The following is a 16,554-nucleotide window of genomic DNA, read 5'->3' as shown; positions in this document are numbered from 1 at the left end:
GTAAGAACTTGTAGTGTATGTAGTACTCGTACAAAGATTGTACGAGTATCTCGTGAAATGGGATAGTGGCCTATGGCTAATGTGCCGTAGCAACGGTATTGTTGTTGTCCGTTATTGTTGCCATGTCTAGTGTTTAGTTGGTTGTTTGCTGCTGTCCCGAGCGGACATAATAAAAGATTATGCCGTTCGTTCAATACATGATTGAAAACCAAAAGTACAAACACTTCATTCACTTTGTACGTACGTATTCATGCCTCAGGCGCATCATCATTATGCAAACACATGTTAGTACGTATTATTTTATCGATGCAGTCGGAAAGTATGCAATAATGCGACACATGCATGGGGGGTTAGGTTTATTCAATAAAAGCTAAACCATGGGCAGAAAGCTTCTACCAGTCGGGCTGAGGCTCTGACCAAAATAAGCACAATATGCTAACAGAATGCGGCAATCCAATCAGACGGGCCGCAAGGTCATCTTAAAACAGCATGTTGTACTAAAAACATAAAATTAGCACAGTAGCACAAGGAACATTCTAGAAAAAGCTATGCAGACATCCACCATCCACAATAATCCGAAGACGGGAGGGTGGGAGGAAACAACAATCGGGGACAGCGGCAGCCGGTTGGCTCACTGACATTCTCAAAATAATAAACAGATTCCAAAGGAATCTTCCACAACTTGTCACTGCAATTAAACTTTCGTACTTCCCTAGCAACCTTTTGCTGGTCCTTCCGAAAAGTTCGCCACTGCGCTCTCGTACGGTACGCCACTGCGTCCTTCACAGGCAACGCCCTTCGGCAGTTCCTGGCACTCTCCTTCCTTTCTTGCTTTCATGGAGGCACTTCCGCAGGCCACGCCATACTCCATTGGCTTCCTGTCGGACGACTCATTTTCACTCCGCAGGTCACGCCCTTTACTGGCATCCTGTCGGGATAACTCCATGTCACTCTTCTCGCCCTTCGGATGGACAACCGCTCTCTTCTCGGTTCCATCTCTGGCTTCACTTTGAGGATAACTCTCTCCTCCATTGCTTCCTCCGGATGGCACTGGCCATTCATTACTCTGGCTTCCATCACGGGATTCACTCGGTCTTTAGGATCGTCCTTCTGACCTTTCCTCTTTCTGGCCTTCTTTCCAGCATATTTGACATCCGCTGTTTCGGATGGAGTGGTCTGCATCCTTCGCTGTCGTTCCGCTCGTGGTGTCGTCACTCTGGGCACATACGCCCCTCTGACACAAAGCTACATCCTTATCACGCCATTGTCATGTATTGAACGAACGGCATAATCTTTTATTATGTCCGCTCGGGACAGCAGCAAACAACCAACTAAACACTAGACATGGCAACAATAACGGACAACAACAATACCGTTGCTACGGCACATTAGCCATAGGCCATTATCCCATTTCACGAGATACTCGTACAATCTTTGTACGAGTACTACATACACTACAGAACTACAGATCTAATGCTACGGAATACAAAAAATACAATGATTTACTGTTCCGAAAGCACTGAACACGTGTATTGCCGATAAATCTTCATGCAGGGATCATAAAAGATCTCGCGCTTGGCCGCCGCCGGTGTCTCGTGGATGATCACCCAATCGCGCCCGACGCAATCACAGTTGAAACGTACGGCATTCGCTCCTCCGGAGTTCGTGCAGTTTTTCATCAGGTTCTTGGCTTCACTTAATTGGGCGCGTGTCGCAATGTGAAGGTGCGGGATGCGCAACAGTGCAGGGATTTGTCCACCAATGAATACATCGTCCAACCAGTGCATGGACAGACGCTGGGATGCGGAGAGGACACTAGGCAGGAGATCATTGGGAAAGACGTATAACTGGCCGAGCGGGAAGGGCGGGTACGTGTCGTTGGGGTACTCTTCAACGGTCAAGTACCTGCAACGTATGAATACGTCATGCTGTTAAAACGTTTAATCAACCAGCCATCGGAGCGCTATAAAATTACGTAGTCAGCTGCGTCGGAAGCTAACCAACCGGCAAAAACGATTAATTAGGCCGGTAGAATTCTATTTATAAATCGTTTAGAGTTGGTAATAAATTTAGGAAATTACGAGTATTTCCTTTCCCTCGGGTCGTCAAATCAATAGACCAGCCCACTAAAATTTCAGCGATCAAATCATAAAGGCGACGTCTACTTTGTAAGCAATAAAAAAAACTGGTTTTTCGGTCTTCTCTCGGAAAATTCGTTTTTCCGGCACACTATTGCCTCTCACATGAGTACATTTCTATGAATACAGAATCACTTCGTTACGTTTGAAGCAATTACCATGACGGACGTCGTATACTGCCTGGAACGGCGCAGTTCTGACTCTCTAGTTATGAGCCATTGCCAAAGAGGAAAGTTTTCTTCGAATAGAACCCAGCAGTTAACCGATGTACCCCGTAATAACAATAAATTGATGTGCTATTCCAGCGATTGATGTACGGTTTAGCGAATTAAAGCCTACCATTTCTCTTCCGGTTTCCGGAACACCGTCCCGTTGATAATGAAATGCCCGGTGATGGAGTACGCCGCCTGCGGCATCTCCAAGTACCGCATCACTTCATGCAGATTGATCCACGTATCCTCGTCGGCTTTACCGATAAACCGGGCACCCGGGCAGTTGGCCGCGCCCCATTCTAGAAACGCCAGCACAAGCTTGGTCTGGCTGCGGTACGCATCCGGGACGTCGGCCACCTGCAGGAGATCCCCGTAGACGCTGTTTTCTACGTACACTTCATGCTGCGTCTCTGTGGAGTCGATGCGGCCGAAGCCGAAGACGATGCGGACGTTGCAGAGACGGGCGTGCATACCCCAGGTTTCCCGTATGGCTGCGCGGTCCTCTGTGTTGCCCGGACGTGAGGGGATGAAGAGCACGAGGTGCGGATGCCGGCCTGCAACCAAACAATTGCAGTCCCTTATCATATCAGTCAAGTTTTGCATGACTTTACATGATTTGCCAGTCAAGTTTTATTTGTTGTACCGTTGGCGATATGCCGTATGCCGTGCACGAACAACATTTTTAATAATCACGTATGTTATATGAATTTTTAAAGCTAAAGTTTCCAAAGCGAGCATATTTTTAATTTACTGCATTTTGCCGAAACGGGAGTCGCAAATAAATATTTTAAAATGCTTTTCCACCTAACCAGAAAGAAATGCGCGGAATGAAAAATAAATAAAAATTAAGAGACTAACATTGCTTAGTATTAACGTAACCGCTTTTATAAATCAGTGCGTGGAGTACGGAAAGAATTTGTGGTGGGAGAAACAAGGGAAATGAGCATAAGTTAAATTATTGATACAGTATTTAATGTTAACATTAAGAGGGAGGTGACACGGAACATGGGATGACCATACAAATTGCGAGTACGAGCACATGTTCTTGCACGGCGCATCTTTCGTATTCACCGCACTTCCAAAAACGTTATTGTATAGCTTTATATTGTGTAAACGTATTACGTATTTAGACAGTGCTAATTCTGACGCATTTCTGTATATAATAAGTCAAGTACTGCTGTTTATTTAAATGCCCCGTAAATCGACAGTAGCATTAATACATAAAAGTTACTGTAATTTACTGTCGTATAATTTTTGAAGTCTTCCTTACTGTTATTTTCTCTTCCTTATTGTTATTTTTACTTCCCGCACCTTATTCCATGGTGATTTTCGACACTCCTAGGAAATTATTGGTAAAACATAACTGGCATGCGCGTATAGCTACAATTTTACTATTTCACTTAAAAAATTGCAGATGCAATTTAACTTTGGAAAAGACCTACCATTTTGTGAACACACGTTGGGCTGAATGGAATATAGCCGATCCGATGTAAAATTCAAAACGATTCCGCTGGCTGTCGCAGTTTTCCCATTATTATCAAAACGGTACACTGACTTCGGATGGGAGGGACTAATAAAGATGACGACACTCAATAACACCGTCCCCACAAACAACAGCGCAATGACCCCTGTCCGACGGCCCACAATGGAGAGACCCTTGTCGATCCATTCTGTGGGATGAAGATACGGCATTTTGCCTATACATTCCGATTTCCGGTTGTCTAAGACGACGATGCGTTAACTCTGTCTCGTAATATAAACTGCAGACAAGAGCCGCATGGCAGATTTATTTTTTGATAGGAAAGTGCGAGTGAAACGGTGCTGATCGGAGTGTGAGATTTCATCAACAGCCGCGGGCGGTGTGCTATGTACCGTCTGGTCGCGTTTAGTGTCCGATGCACCGTGTTATGAAGCGTTAAATCAATCTGTGTAAATCTGTGTGCCGCTAGTGGAGCGGAACGTTTAAGTCCATGCGGCTTGTACAGTACGACTGATAAATATAAACGTTGCCGCTGAATTACACTTGCAACAGTGGCCGTGTTTTTCCGGCTTACTTACAGCGGAGACGATAGCGTCCGTAACTAATGACAAATTATCAAACACACCGAAAAAATTGCACTCTCATTGCTTGTGCATTTGTTAACCGTGAGCCTGTGAACAATTTGCTAGAAGTATCGACTTTCATTCTGCATGCTTATGCAAAGGGTAGATGAATGAAAAATGAATGTAAGTAATAATATTACTAGAAAAATGCACGTTGGCGTGCCTTAGCAGACCGGAGCGAAGCGATTTCACAGCTTGGTCAAGAAGCTTTGTTGCATGGCCCGCCGACAAAAATTCATTGAAATTTTTTGTAAATCATTCTCGGACAACATGTAGGAAAAACTGAAAACCAGACTAAACTTTTTTGCCACCGTTCTTCTGTCATTTCTGTTCTTTCTTTCTTCTTTCAGTTTTAGTTTTCTCACTTTGTAGTTAAGCAAGCTTAGAGCCGTTGTTCCCAGAATTTGCCACATATCACCCGTCAACAAATACAAATTGATCATTTTTAAGTTATTACCGTATGTCCAGTATCTTTTGCGAGTATTTTGAAGTTATTTCTGACACTAAACCGTGATTACAGCGAAATTAAAACTACGGCAAATTTGCTTAACCCGGCAATGCCCGAGGTATCAAGGAATTTTTTTGTCGAAGTTGAAATTCATACCATAGAATAACAATAAATAACCCTGAACTATGTTTTTCAAAATTTTTGCTGCAGTAGTTTAGAATTTGAAGGGTAGGTGGGTAGGTGGGTAGGTGGCACCGCTTGGGCATTAACGATATACAATACGGGCGGTGTGGGCAGTGGGCACGGTGGTTGCCGGTGCGACACCACACAAATTCCGTTGTACACAACATTGTGGCTACTTGATCTACTCGAATCAACCTGGCTGTGGTAGCTGCTTACACTTTATAATAGTTAGCTTGTGCAATTTAATTCATCATGAAAAGGTTCATGGTTGAATTTATACTCAAAAAAATGTTTGAATTCCGGTCAGTATGCAACAGGGTCATGGTGGGCTGCGCCAGTTTACATGAGCATAACACTGATCATAGCCAGCCATATTTATTGTTGGCTGCTTCGATCACAACGTCGTTCTATTGTTCTTTTTCCTATTGCAGTCGAAGAAAATATTGTGATATGATAAGAAAAATGTTTTATTAGCATTTATGCTATTATAAAAGCACTGAGATGTCCTTATTTGTTTGATATTTTGATCAGTTTGCTGACAGTGTTATGGTTTGGCTACTCTCTTAGTACGCAACGGCTGAATCATATGAAGTGTGCGGCTCTGGTTATTGTGCCTGTTCAGGCAGCATGTTACTGTCCTACGACAATGCCCAAGCGGTGGAATTTCCACCAGCTGTTTTTGAAAATTCACAGTTTTTTACAGAAGAGCTGCAGACTTTTGTGGGATACTGAAATTGTGAGATACTCATATGAAGTTATCACCAATTTAATCCCAAATTTTTACCATAACAGCCGATTTAGATACACTTCGTAGAACTTTGCGTTATTTTTTGAGTGTTTTCTGTTTTTTAGTGTTTTTTTTTTCAGTGTAAATTCACAGTTTTTTCAAAAGAGCTGCAGACTTTTGTGTAATACTGAAATTGTGAGATACTCATATGGAGTTATCACCAATTTAATCCCAAATTTTTACCATAACAGCCGATTTAGATACACTTCGTAGAACTTTGCGTTATTTTTTGAGTGTTTTCTGTTTTTCAGTGTTTTTTTTCAGTGTAAATTCACAGTTTTTTCAAAAGAGCTGCAGACTTTTGTGTAATACTGAAATTGTGAGATACTCATATGGAGTTATCACCAATTTAATCCCAAATTATTACCATAAGAGCCGATTTAGATACACTTCGTAGTACTTTACGTTATTTTTTCAGTGGGTTTTAAGCCATGTAGGTTTTTTAAGGTACTAAAATACAGTATGCAACTAAAATACACTATCTTTGCTCTATCTAATCTAACGCATATGTGACCCAGGCAATAACAATAGTCCTGGTGTTGTAAAAACTGGCGAACTATACTGGTGGTTTTTCCACCTAGCAGACGTTGCCGGGTTGAAGCAGTTCAACCCAGGGTCCCTAAAGCACCTCCTCCCATTAAAAATTCGTTTTTAGTTGTTGCCAGAGTTGAAGGTAATTAGTTTAGAAACCGTTTAGGTATCATAAGCCCGCTTCTCTAAATAAATGTTTTAACAAACAACGGAATTTTACGCAAACAATGGAGTGTCTATTTGCCAGTCAATTTTAACCAAGCTCTGGGTGACCTTTTTGAATTATTGCCGGCACTGTTAAAATTGGTGATCACCCCCAGTTGCTTCTTACAACTGCCTAAGCCAGGGTTGGCACGGGTCTTCATTATCTAAGCCAGGGTGCCCTTACTTGTCGAGCTTCTTCTATAAGTTAGGCACGTTTTATTCGAATGCGACATTGGGAAAGGTTGCTATTTGAAGTGCCACTGTGTTCTTCATTAGCGTTTTAAGCATACAGGAAACACCACGTTACCATCAACGGTGCTTCCCCAACAGACATGACAAGATAAGCAGTGCAAAACTGTTCTACAGTCTCATGGCGTTATCGGGCTAGTCCGCGGTAAAGTCATATTTGGGACTTTCGTAACGGACACAAGTTAAGCACTGCAAAAGTACTGTACAGAGCCGTGACGTCATCTGACTTATCCAGGATGACGTCATAGCTAGACTTCCGTAACGGACACAAGTGAGCACTGCAAAACTACTGTATAGAGCCGTGACGTCATCTGACTTATCCAGGATGACGTCATAGCTAGACTTCCGTAACGGACACAAGTGAAGCTAAGCACTGGAGCTGAATTAGGAAGACCTTCGCTTCGCTCCGGTCAATTATGATGCGCATCACACCGTTCACTCTGATTGACATGTCCTTCCTGGAACTCCAGTATCCCAATCTTAACTTTAAGCGCGGTCAACACCGGTTGTTTCGCCTTTCGACGGGTTTTACGCATAAGATCATCTTCGTACATACCATATCATAGCAGGTTTTGTGAAATAACGAGAAATTCTGCATAACTATTATTGCGTAGTCATTGGGAAAGCAGCAATTAGTACCGCAAAACAACCAAGCTTCTAAAATTAGCCTTAAAAAATTGCAGCCAGAGATGTATGCTTTCGTTCTATCAAATTTTAATCCGCAAGATGAAACACAAAAATGGAGAATACGAACACCGACATGCGAAGAAAAGCTTGTCCACAATATTCACAGTTTAGAAGAAAAATCAAGGAAAAGTAAATCCGATACCGGTTTCGGTCACTCTTCAAGACAACTGAAATTATCGCCTACTTTACTACCGGTGGTGATATCAGCGCTGCAGATATGTATGCCGAACTGGCTTAACCGCGGTTGCAACCGGCTCGACCCGGTTTATTGGCATGCAGAAGTCGAAATGAGCATTTCCTGCCCATGAAAAGGCGCTACACCATGAGTACACGGTCAACTATTTGGGGAAAGGTTGAGGCACAGCACTGCAAAACGGGAACGCCTATCAGCACCGACAATCTCGCCTCGCAGTCTGTAATTGCAATGAATGACGACGGTGGGCTCAAACGTAGCGGACTATAAAGTAGATGAATAATTGTTGCCTGCATTTGTCGTCAGTCACCCAAGGCGTCCGGTCTCAGAGCGTCGTAACTGTGTAGGTATGATGACTAATTTTGAGTTGTAACTAAAAAGGTACGATGATTATTTGGACATTTCTCGTCTTTTGATCACTTCAAGTCTTATGTCAGACAAAGCATGCCGGTCATCAGTGATGTCAGCAGAACCAGACAGTGGCAGACACCCACGTCATCCACACAGTTTGGGTTTGCCGTTTGTTGACTGCTATAAAAGTGATGGTTCGCTTCTATTTGCACAAAAATCGTTAATTTTTGCGACTGCATTGTGAAGCTTACAGTCATGTTGTAACTGGCTCGTGTATTACCATAACCTTTTTTTAGATTGCCTGAATCGTCTGTTTCCAGTGAAGTGTGCATCCCAGTAAGCCTTCTTACTTCCTCATCATCGTTTCAAGATGTCACGAACGCAGTCTTCAGGTAAGCACAAATAAATTTCGACCCGGTTAAGCAAGAATATTACACCGTATTGCACAGTATCGTACAATGCATTAGGATGACAACAGCCGAACTGACAACAGTCGTGGGGTTACGAAACAGTCATCAGCTTAAGGAATTTTGCTCGGTACATGGTATCAAATTCGTGTACATGCACGACAACTTTTGCTTTCGCGCACTCCGAAACACTCCTTTGTTTTGTTTTTAATGATATTCTGTAGCTACATAGATGGTTTGTATATATAAGCGTAAAAACCGTGTGTGCGCGCAGTATTGGGTTCGGGAGTTATGGCATTAAGAAAATTCCAGAAAACTTGAAATGCATCAGGTGTTGCAAATGTCTCGTTATTAACCGATCTCATTTAAATTTTGCATGGAAACGCACAGAGGTATAAAGAGCGTTATTACACCGAACCACGGTTCTAGCATTGTTTTTCCAAATTTTAAAATAAATTACACAATTTCTGAAATTCATTTTAAAATTTGAAAAAAATGGCGTCCATTCTGGTTCGGTTTAAAAACAATCTTCCACTTACGTGCATTTGTGTGCAAACTTTAAAGGAAATCGGTTGATAACAAGACTTTTGGTACACCTGAATGCATTAAATTTTAAACTTTTTTGAATTTTCTAACAGCCATAACTCCCAAAGCGAATGTTGCGCGCGCAAACGATTTTTACGCCTATGTATACAAACAAGAACTTACTATAGCTCTCACACTATAGTAAACACCTGATACAATTCATCTGGCTACAGAATATCATAAAACAAAACAAAGAAGTTTTTCGTAGTGTGCGAAAGTAAAAGTTTTCGTGCATGTACACGAATTTGGTACCATGCACCGGGCCAAATCCCTCAAGCAGAATCTAAAGACATTTTGTGGCTCTCCAAATTATCTTGGCTAATTTGCTTTCACAGGATCGCAGCCTAACGCTGACATGAAAGAACTGATGACCGTGCCGTATCACGGCATCGGTGTTCCCGTGTTTGAGAAGGACAATGGCAGTGCACCGGCTGAGTACTTTTACTCTCCGCTCCTGATCCTCCAACGAAACACCGTCAAACCCACCCAGAACCGTATTCAGCGAGTATGGCAGGCGACCTTTAGCGTCTTAATGTGGGATCCGAAGTTTACCTCTATTGTCCGAGATGCCATTACGAATGCCACTGGAATGGACGCCAGTAATGCCACCATTCAACCGCTGCCTATCGAACGAATTCGCTTGGAAGTCACCGACAAACAGTGGTATGAAGCCGACACGAAATGGTTGCCCTTCACTATGCAAGAAACCGTTCAGTTTACGCTCAAGTGTGCCGATGAAGCCAGCGCCCGGGAACTGTGCAGCATCATTCATGAAGACACGGATTCTTTCCTGGACACGGTGATGGTGCGCTACATGCCCAAAGGTCATAGCACCGTTACAAAGTCCATCGCGGTGGAGGCGGATAAACTGAAGGACAACGACATGTTGGCCACGATGTTGGAGCAGTTTCCAGATCAAGACAGCATCTACCTGACACCCGACGATGCCAAGGCGCTGGTTAACAAAATGTCCGGTACACTAAGACAGGCTGAGTCGAACGATTTGAAGAACATTGACCTGACACCGCTAGTGAAATTTCTCGAAGCCGCTTTGGAGGTCCAACCACTGAAAAAGGAGGACTTTGTCCGTGATCTGTGGGACGTACTGTACTGGTCCAACAGTACGCTCCGACCGGATGAACTGGCGCAGAAGCTGAATCAGATATTAGGCGAGAGTGACGAGGCTAAGAAGGCAGATATACAGAAATGGTTTAAAAGTCCTGTAACCACGCGGAATAAATTGAAAGACAAGGACGCTGCGGACAATGACAGCGAATTAGCGTCACTCATGCCCGACGCAAGAAAATATACGGAATGGAATGGACAGGAATTCGTGCCGAAGCCCATGGATCTGGTGCAAATTACAGTGTCCAAACTACGCAAATCAGCGTCTCTCGGCACTGTGGAACTATCACCGAGCCAGTCGGATTCCAGATTTTGCGGTCGTCTACGTATCCTCATCGTGGAACAAGAGGAGGTCCTCCCCAACGTGACCACAGCCGCGACTGAGCAACCATCGGGAAACGGTGTGTTGTCGCCAGAAGAACCACAAACGACAGTGCTGAAGACGGAGACCGGCACCGAGCAGGCACCCTCAGCACCGACGGTTCGGTACCTGGACCGCATCCTAGCCGAAAGTCAACGGATCACGGCCGGCCCACCCGAGATCTATCAAGCGGCATTGCATCTTGTGGCCGAGGATAAAACCCATATGCTGCGCAAATTCACCGTAGGAACGGCTCCGCAGCCCCATGCCGGTTCGAAGGTCATACTGGTGGTGGGGTCGACGGGCGCCGGTAAAACCACCCTGATAAACGGGCTGTTCAATTATTTCTTTGGAGTAAAATGGACTGATAGCGCTCGGCTAAAGGTAAGTCAAGAATTCTTTTACCGTGCTCATATTATCCAAACTAATAATTCTGCTTAATAAAACAGAAAACTCCGCACTCAAAAAAATTCATGTACAGGCGTAGAATAGAATTTCTTTTCCAGGTTATCGTGGAAGAAGGCGAAGCCGAGCAAGCTCACAGCGTAACCAAATGGGTCAGCTGCTATGAAGCGGTGCAGCAGTTTGATTCACCCAGTCCGTACTCACTCACCATCGTCGACACTCCCGGATTCGGCGACACCGCAGGACTGACCCGGGACAGGGAAATTGTGCAGCAATTGAAAAGTCTCTTCACGACTAATAATACCAACTTTGTCGGACTGGATCACATCGACGCCGTGTGTATTGTCGTGCAGAGCGCCCTGGCACGGCTGACACCGACGCAGCGCTTCATATTCGACAGCATCCTCTCCATCTTCGGAAAGAATATTGCAAAGAACATTTTCCTCCTGTGTACGTTCGCCGATGGCGCCACTCCACCGGTGCTAGCCGGCGTTAAAGCAGCCGACGTGCCGTATCTCGATTGGTTCCCGTTTAACAACAGTGCTCTGTACGCCGACAACGATCCCAACGCGAAGACCCCTAGCAAGCTGTACTGGGACATGGGCACGGAGAGTGTGCAGAAGTTTCTGGCGTCTCTGGTACAGGTAAAACCGCAAAGCCTGTCATTGACACGGGAAGTCCTGAAGGAGCGAGCGCAACTGGAAGCGGCGGTCAGCGATCTGCAGCCACGCATTAATTACGGTCTGGGAAAGATGGAGGAAATTCGTCAACTTCAGGTACACTGAGATATTGTCAGAATCATCGCACGTCATCAGACTAGATGTATAACCGTCTATGTATAGTATCTGTCCTATAATTGTAGGAAGTGGTCAAACAACATGAACGCAAAATTGAGGATAACAAAGATTTCAGCGTTGAGGTGGATGAACCGTACATTATTAAAGTGACTTTAGATCCTGGACAGTACGTTACCAATTGTATGGTCTGCAATATGACCTGCCATTTTCCTTGTCGCTACGCCAACGACGAAGACAAAGTGCACTGCTCGGCCATGACCAACGGCCAGTGCGTAGTGTGCCCGAAGGGATGCCCGTGGGATAAGCACTGCAACAATCAGTTTCGTTTTGATACCGGAACAAAGAAGATCATCCGGACCATGGAAGAGATTAAGAAAGCGTACACGCAGGCGAAGGGCGAGAAAGTCACCAGCGTAACCCTTCTTAAGCGGATGGAGGAGCACCTGCAGCAAGTGACTAAGAAGGTCATCGAAAATCTCTTCACGTGCAACGACTGTCTGAATCGTCTGGACCAGATTGCATTGCGGCCAAACGTCATGGCCACGGCGCAGTATGTGGAAATTCTCATAGAAACCGAAAAATCGGAAAAGCGGCCGAATTTTATGCAGCGCATTGCAGCGTTAGAAGAAGCCAAGAAAAAGGCCATATTTATTGAGAAAGCTCGGCAAGTTGGCGGTCGCCATGACCCTAAAAACATACTGAAACGCAAGGACGGCTGGTTGGAAGAATTGTTTGGCGGCCAGTGCCAGTAAAGCAGCATACTGTAGCCGGCAAAATTCGATACAGCCTGCAATGCGAATGCGTATTCGTTTCAGGAGCTTATTTATGGTTATGGTTATTCACGATTACATGGATTATAGCTTTACCATAGACTCTTTAAATTTTAAGAGATTTCTAATCATTCTTCTTACTTTTGCTCTTGAAGTTCTTGCTCTCTACTTATAAGTCCTTTACCTGATAGGTCTCGTATGTTGTTACCCAGCGAGGATGTGCTTATTGTCCGATTATCGCAAATCATGTGTTTGCCTAGTTAATTTGAGATCAATTTATGAAGACTAACAAAAGTGAAACTGTACACCGAACCATAGACTGTATAAACTACCGACAGTTGGTAAGTTTGTAGCACACTGTTTCATTGAACGTACTACGGTACAGTACACTGAAGATACAAAGTTCTTTCCGTTGGAACAGCGGTTTGGAATGGCAGTATTTAATAGTTTCATCTCGGTAGCAGGTAACCCAGTAAGCACTGAGTAATGAGAAACTTGACGATGAGCAAGTCACAAAGGCTGGTTTAAAGCTTTTAGGCATATATGGACGCATGCAACAATTAAGTAAAATCTGATTGTCAACATATTTGTAACTTCCCAAAACGGGGCACTGGCGGATAGCCCATTCTTAGAATTAAACACATTTTACACGATGTGTGGTCGTGCAGTATCGTGTTGTGGTGCGTTTTCCAACTTTACTTTCCTGTATATGTGATGTTTTACAGTATACAGTATATCGGCGACTACGATAAAACACTGCTGCCGGACGCCTGTTTGAGAACACGAGTTTGAAAGCAAACAAATAAACACTTAAAGCAAACAAATAAACACCAACGAGGCGTTTGCCTCCTTTAGGCTTCAGACAGTATGTACTTATTCTAACACAGGCGAGGACCTTGAAAACAGGGAGACAACAGTATTCAGCTATAACAAAACCCAGCGTAACTTTAAATATTTGTTCGACATTTTCGCAAATGAAAATCACACATTTAAGCAGAAAATTAGCAAACCCATTCCTTTATGAACATGTTTGACGACCAGTATATTTCGATCATTGGCATATGAAATTCAGCATAGCATTGGCATCGATTGATAGTACACAGAAATAGAGACTAAAAATAAACTAAACTAAAAATAAAACTAAATTTTTAGGTTCTACAGAAACCACAAAATAAACTCAAATCTGTAAAACTAAAAATTTCTCATGTTGCTGCGAAAAGTAGCTTCGGAATATCTGTTGATGCAACGAATGACATGACAATGGTCAATGAACAAAAGAAAACAGTTACACGATGACCTTTCATACGCAGGAAGAATTAGCTTTTGGCAGTTTCAAGAAACATTGATGCACAACATGTGCTAAGAAAATCGCAACCAAGTTTCGACCCGCGAATCTTTGGCTGGCGTCGTATTAAGCGGGTTGCGAATTAAAACTTTTAACACATACGGACAGAACATTTTAGTTGGGGGACGCAAGTGACGCATCCAAACCGGTCCGTAGTGGTAGCTCGTTGGTTCGAATCTCAGAAAAATCTCCGTCAAGAAATCCTTCGCTCTTTGGTCAACTGGGGTTTGTTTGTAAAAATCGTTCAAGGTTTCCCCGGCTTCTTCTTCAAGCAGATTCTCATTGGTAGTCCCCGACAGCAGTTCATTTCGGGCATGGCAAATCTCGTTCAAACCGTCCAGTAAAGTCGGAATAGCGCTTGCTGCGTCGGCAACCGTATCCATTGTAAAACAGTACATCCATTTCCGGTCTGAGATTTTCATGATGTGTTTGGCTTCAGTTGCACTTACCGTTAGAAATTCTGAAATTAACAGCTAGCGGTAATTACTGTTCTCGTAAGGACTCAGCAAGGAAAGCTTTTCTATAAGGACTACCAGTGCATGTCCCGTATTTGCTTCACCTTTGTACTCGTACTCGTACCTAATGTTTTCCAGCTGGAGTCTTTCATCTTCATAGTACAGAAAATGTGCATATTGGTGACGTCGGCATACATTTCCAGTTCCCAGTCCATCGCAATATGCGCGTGGGAGGAAGAGCGGTAGGATAAGTAGTAGCGCAGTGGCAGCGATAGATGGCGTGCTGTCAACAGAGCCGTGAGATGGTGCGTGTTGTAGAACTGGTCCAGCAATAACGTGTCCGTACAGGAACTAGCGCAGGATAACAACGCATTGGCAAGGTACAATGACAGGTCGTCGCGTGCTACATGCTGGAGGTCAGGACAATACAGGATGATCTTCCGACTGTACTGCCTTCTGGTTAAGATGTAATACCACGTATGGCATACACTGCAATTAGAATGGTATATTATGTACTGCAGTACCGCACTTTTTTATCTCCGGTGTGATACCATCATTTGTATAAAATTAAAAATACTGTAACAGCAGCCTATCTGGCTGCTGTTCTAGCGGGGTGGCGATCAGCCTTTACCACGATTTTGCGGCTGCTGGGATGAAAGGTTGACACGAACGGCAATGATGCGGTCGTGGACGCTCTTAACTGAACAGTTATTTTCAGTGGCTCCGATTTGGTTGACGCTATAGCAGTTCATCCCAAATGGTCAAACGCAACAGCGTTAATAAGGGCATGTTAAATGACAAGAGAATGCAAGAAATGGAGCAAGGTTGTAAGTTAGGGTTTGAACAAGAGGAACAAGTTGATGCAAGCAGCAAGCGAGTACAGACTGAATTCTAGGAATTGTAGACAAGGAGTGAAATGGACAGAAATTCGCAACGCAATGAAATAATGAATCATAACTGGGTGGCTTTATCGGTCGTACGTAAAATACCACTACAATACGTACGTAATATTTTCGATCGAAACGCCTAAAAGATGCCCTTGACTGACGGGGAAGAACTGATTGAATAGAATGTTAATTAACTGAACTGAGAGACGAAGTAAACTGACTTTTTCCGTTCCACAGTATCAAAACCGAGTTTTTAATGGATGTTCAAATTACCGGTGAAGATCTTTCTGGGTCACGGCGTCCACATTCGCAAAGATTTCCGCTGCAATGATACACGGAAGATCCATAGGGTCTTCGGAAATCGCTGTAATTAAGACTTTTGATGAACCTTCAGTTATGTATCCAATAACGAAATACAAACTTCTGCGGCCACACTATTTTGATCAAGGGTCAAACAATAGTTAACCGATACTATTACCATATTATAGTAACATTTTCGGATCGCTGCTAGTTCATTCGCCAGTTGTGTACAAGTATCTGCTTTCACACATACTTGCACAGCTGGACTTGGCGCATGTACTGTACAGGTTAGCCGGAAGACTGTGCTTGGCATTGCTTGCTAACTTTAAACTTACGCAGTGGTGCAGGACAATGGTATTCCTGCCATATACGAAAGAAATCAAGCCTTCCGCGGGTCTTTGTGAACCATGAGTACTGACAGTTTCTCAATCCTAGAAAAACAATCATTTCTAGTAACCGAATATTTGCGATGAGTATGTGTTGAATAAAAATCAAAAACCTAGCATTTGTGGTTAATAAAAACTGACAAACTTGGCACTGTAGAACAAAACCAAAACGTGTTTCAAAGTGTGCGAAAGCGAAAGTCATATAGGATGTATGTAAACAAAACTGATACCCACGTACCGGGCCATCTAACCCGGTATATGCGGTATATGCAGACACCTTAAGATTACAGACACTACAAGTACTCAGAGTCTCAGATGTAATTGTTCTCAATCTCTGCACCATAAAAGGTTCAACACCTTACCGCATATATCTAACTCAGCTAACACAACTATGAGAGAAATTAATTACGCAAATGCGTCCTGTACCTATAAAAGAGAACGTTTTCCGATAATTGTCCACTAGGTGGCGCCATTGGGACTCGAAATACTGTTCGGGTGCGTGAAATAACGTTTCATGAAATCGTCGATACACCTTGCTGTCCGGCTTGCCGCGACAAATGACCGTGATACTTTGTGCGTCTGTGGAAACGATTAAGACACCGCTTCTCTGCAGCCAGAACAGCTTGAAGCCCACATCCAGCTGGC

The 16,554-nt window shown here is 43.7% G+C and overlaps 2 protein-coding genes across 2 annotated transcripts; one reads left to right on the top strand and one right to left on the bottom strand.

Annotated features, from left to right (window-relative positions):
• Nucleotides 1-341: 341 nt before the first annotated feature.
• Nucleotides 342-4,156, bottom strand: LOC129596102 (beta-1,3-galactosyltransferase 5-like). The gene is made up of 3 exons (XM_055493284.1): nucleotides 3,793-4,156; nucleotides 2,478-2,904; nucleotides 342-1,905 (listed from the first exon to the last, which is right to left on the bottom strand). Exons 1-3 carry the CDS (start codon nucleotides 4,040-4,042, stop codon nucleotides 1,503-1,505), a joined length of 1,080 nt encoding a protein of 359 aa, XP_055349259.1. The 5' UTR covers nucleotides 4,043-4,156; the 3' UTR covers nucleotides 342-1,502.
• A 4,169-nt stretch (nucleotides 4,157-8,325) lies between these two features.
• Nucleotides 8,326-12,798, top strand: LOC129596107 (uncharacterized). The gene is made up of 4 exons (XM_055493289.1): nucleotides 8,326-8,478; nucleotides 9,414-10,948; nucleotides 11,071-11,745; nucleotides 11,832-12,798. Exons 1-4 carry the CDS (start codon nucleotides 8,457-8,459, stop codon nucleotides 12,516-12,518), a joined length of 2,919 nt encoding a protein of 972 aa, XP_055349264.1. The 5' UTR covers nucleotides 8,326-8,456; the 3' UTR covers nucleotides 12,519-12,798.
• Nucleotides 12,799-16,554: the final 3,756 nt, after the last annotated feature.

This window comes from Paramacrobiotus metropolitanus, unplaced genomic scaffold, assembly GCF_019649055.1.
Source record: "Paramacrobiotus metropolitanus isolate TYO unplaced genomic scaffold, Prichtersi_v1.0 Parri_scaffold0000086, whole genome shotgun sequence".
In the NCBI taxonomy this organism is placed as follows: domain Eukaryota; kingdom Metazoa; phylum Tardigrada; class Eutardigrada; order Parachela; family Macrobiotidae; genus Paramacrobiotus; species Paramacrobiotus metropolitanus.
The sequence above is the reverse complement of the archived record's forward strand: the minus strand, read 5'-3'. Positions and strand labels throughout refer to the sequence as shown.

Excerpts from the sequence above, each read along its gene's own strand:
- LOC129596102 (XM_055493284.1), bottom strand. The coding sequence starts at position 4,042 with ATGCCGTATCTTCATCCCACAGAATGGATCGACAAGGGTCTCTCCATT. Across the intron at positions 2,905-3,792 it reads CAACGTGTGTTCACAAAATG|GCCGGCATCCGCACCTCGTG; the intron begins GTAGGTCTTTTC and ends GTTTGGTTGCAG. Across the intron at positions 1,906-2,477 it reads CGGAAACCGGAAGAGAAATG|GTACTTGACCGTTGAAGAGT; the intron begins GTAGGCTTTAAT and ends CATACGTTGCAG.
- LOC129596107 (XM_055493289.1), top strand. The coding sequence starts at position 8,457 with ATGTCACGAACGCAGTCTTCAG. Across the intron at positions 8,479-9,413 it reads GTCACGAACGCAGTCTTCAG|GATCGCAGCCTAACGCTGAC; the intron begins GTAAGCACAAAT and ends TTGCTTTCACAG. Across the intron at positions 10,949-11,070 it reads CTGATAGCGCTCGGCTAAAG|GTTATCGTGGAAGAAGGCGA; the intron begins GTAAGTCAAGAA and ends TTTCTTTTCCAG.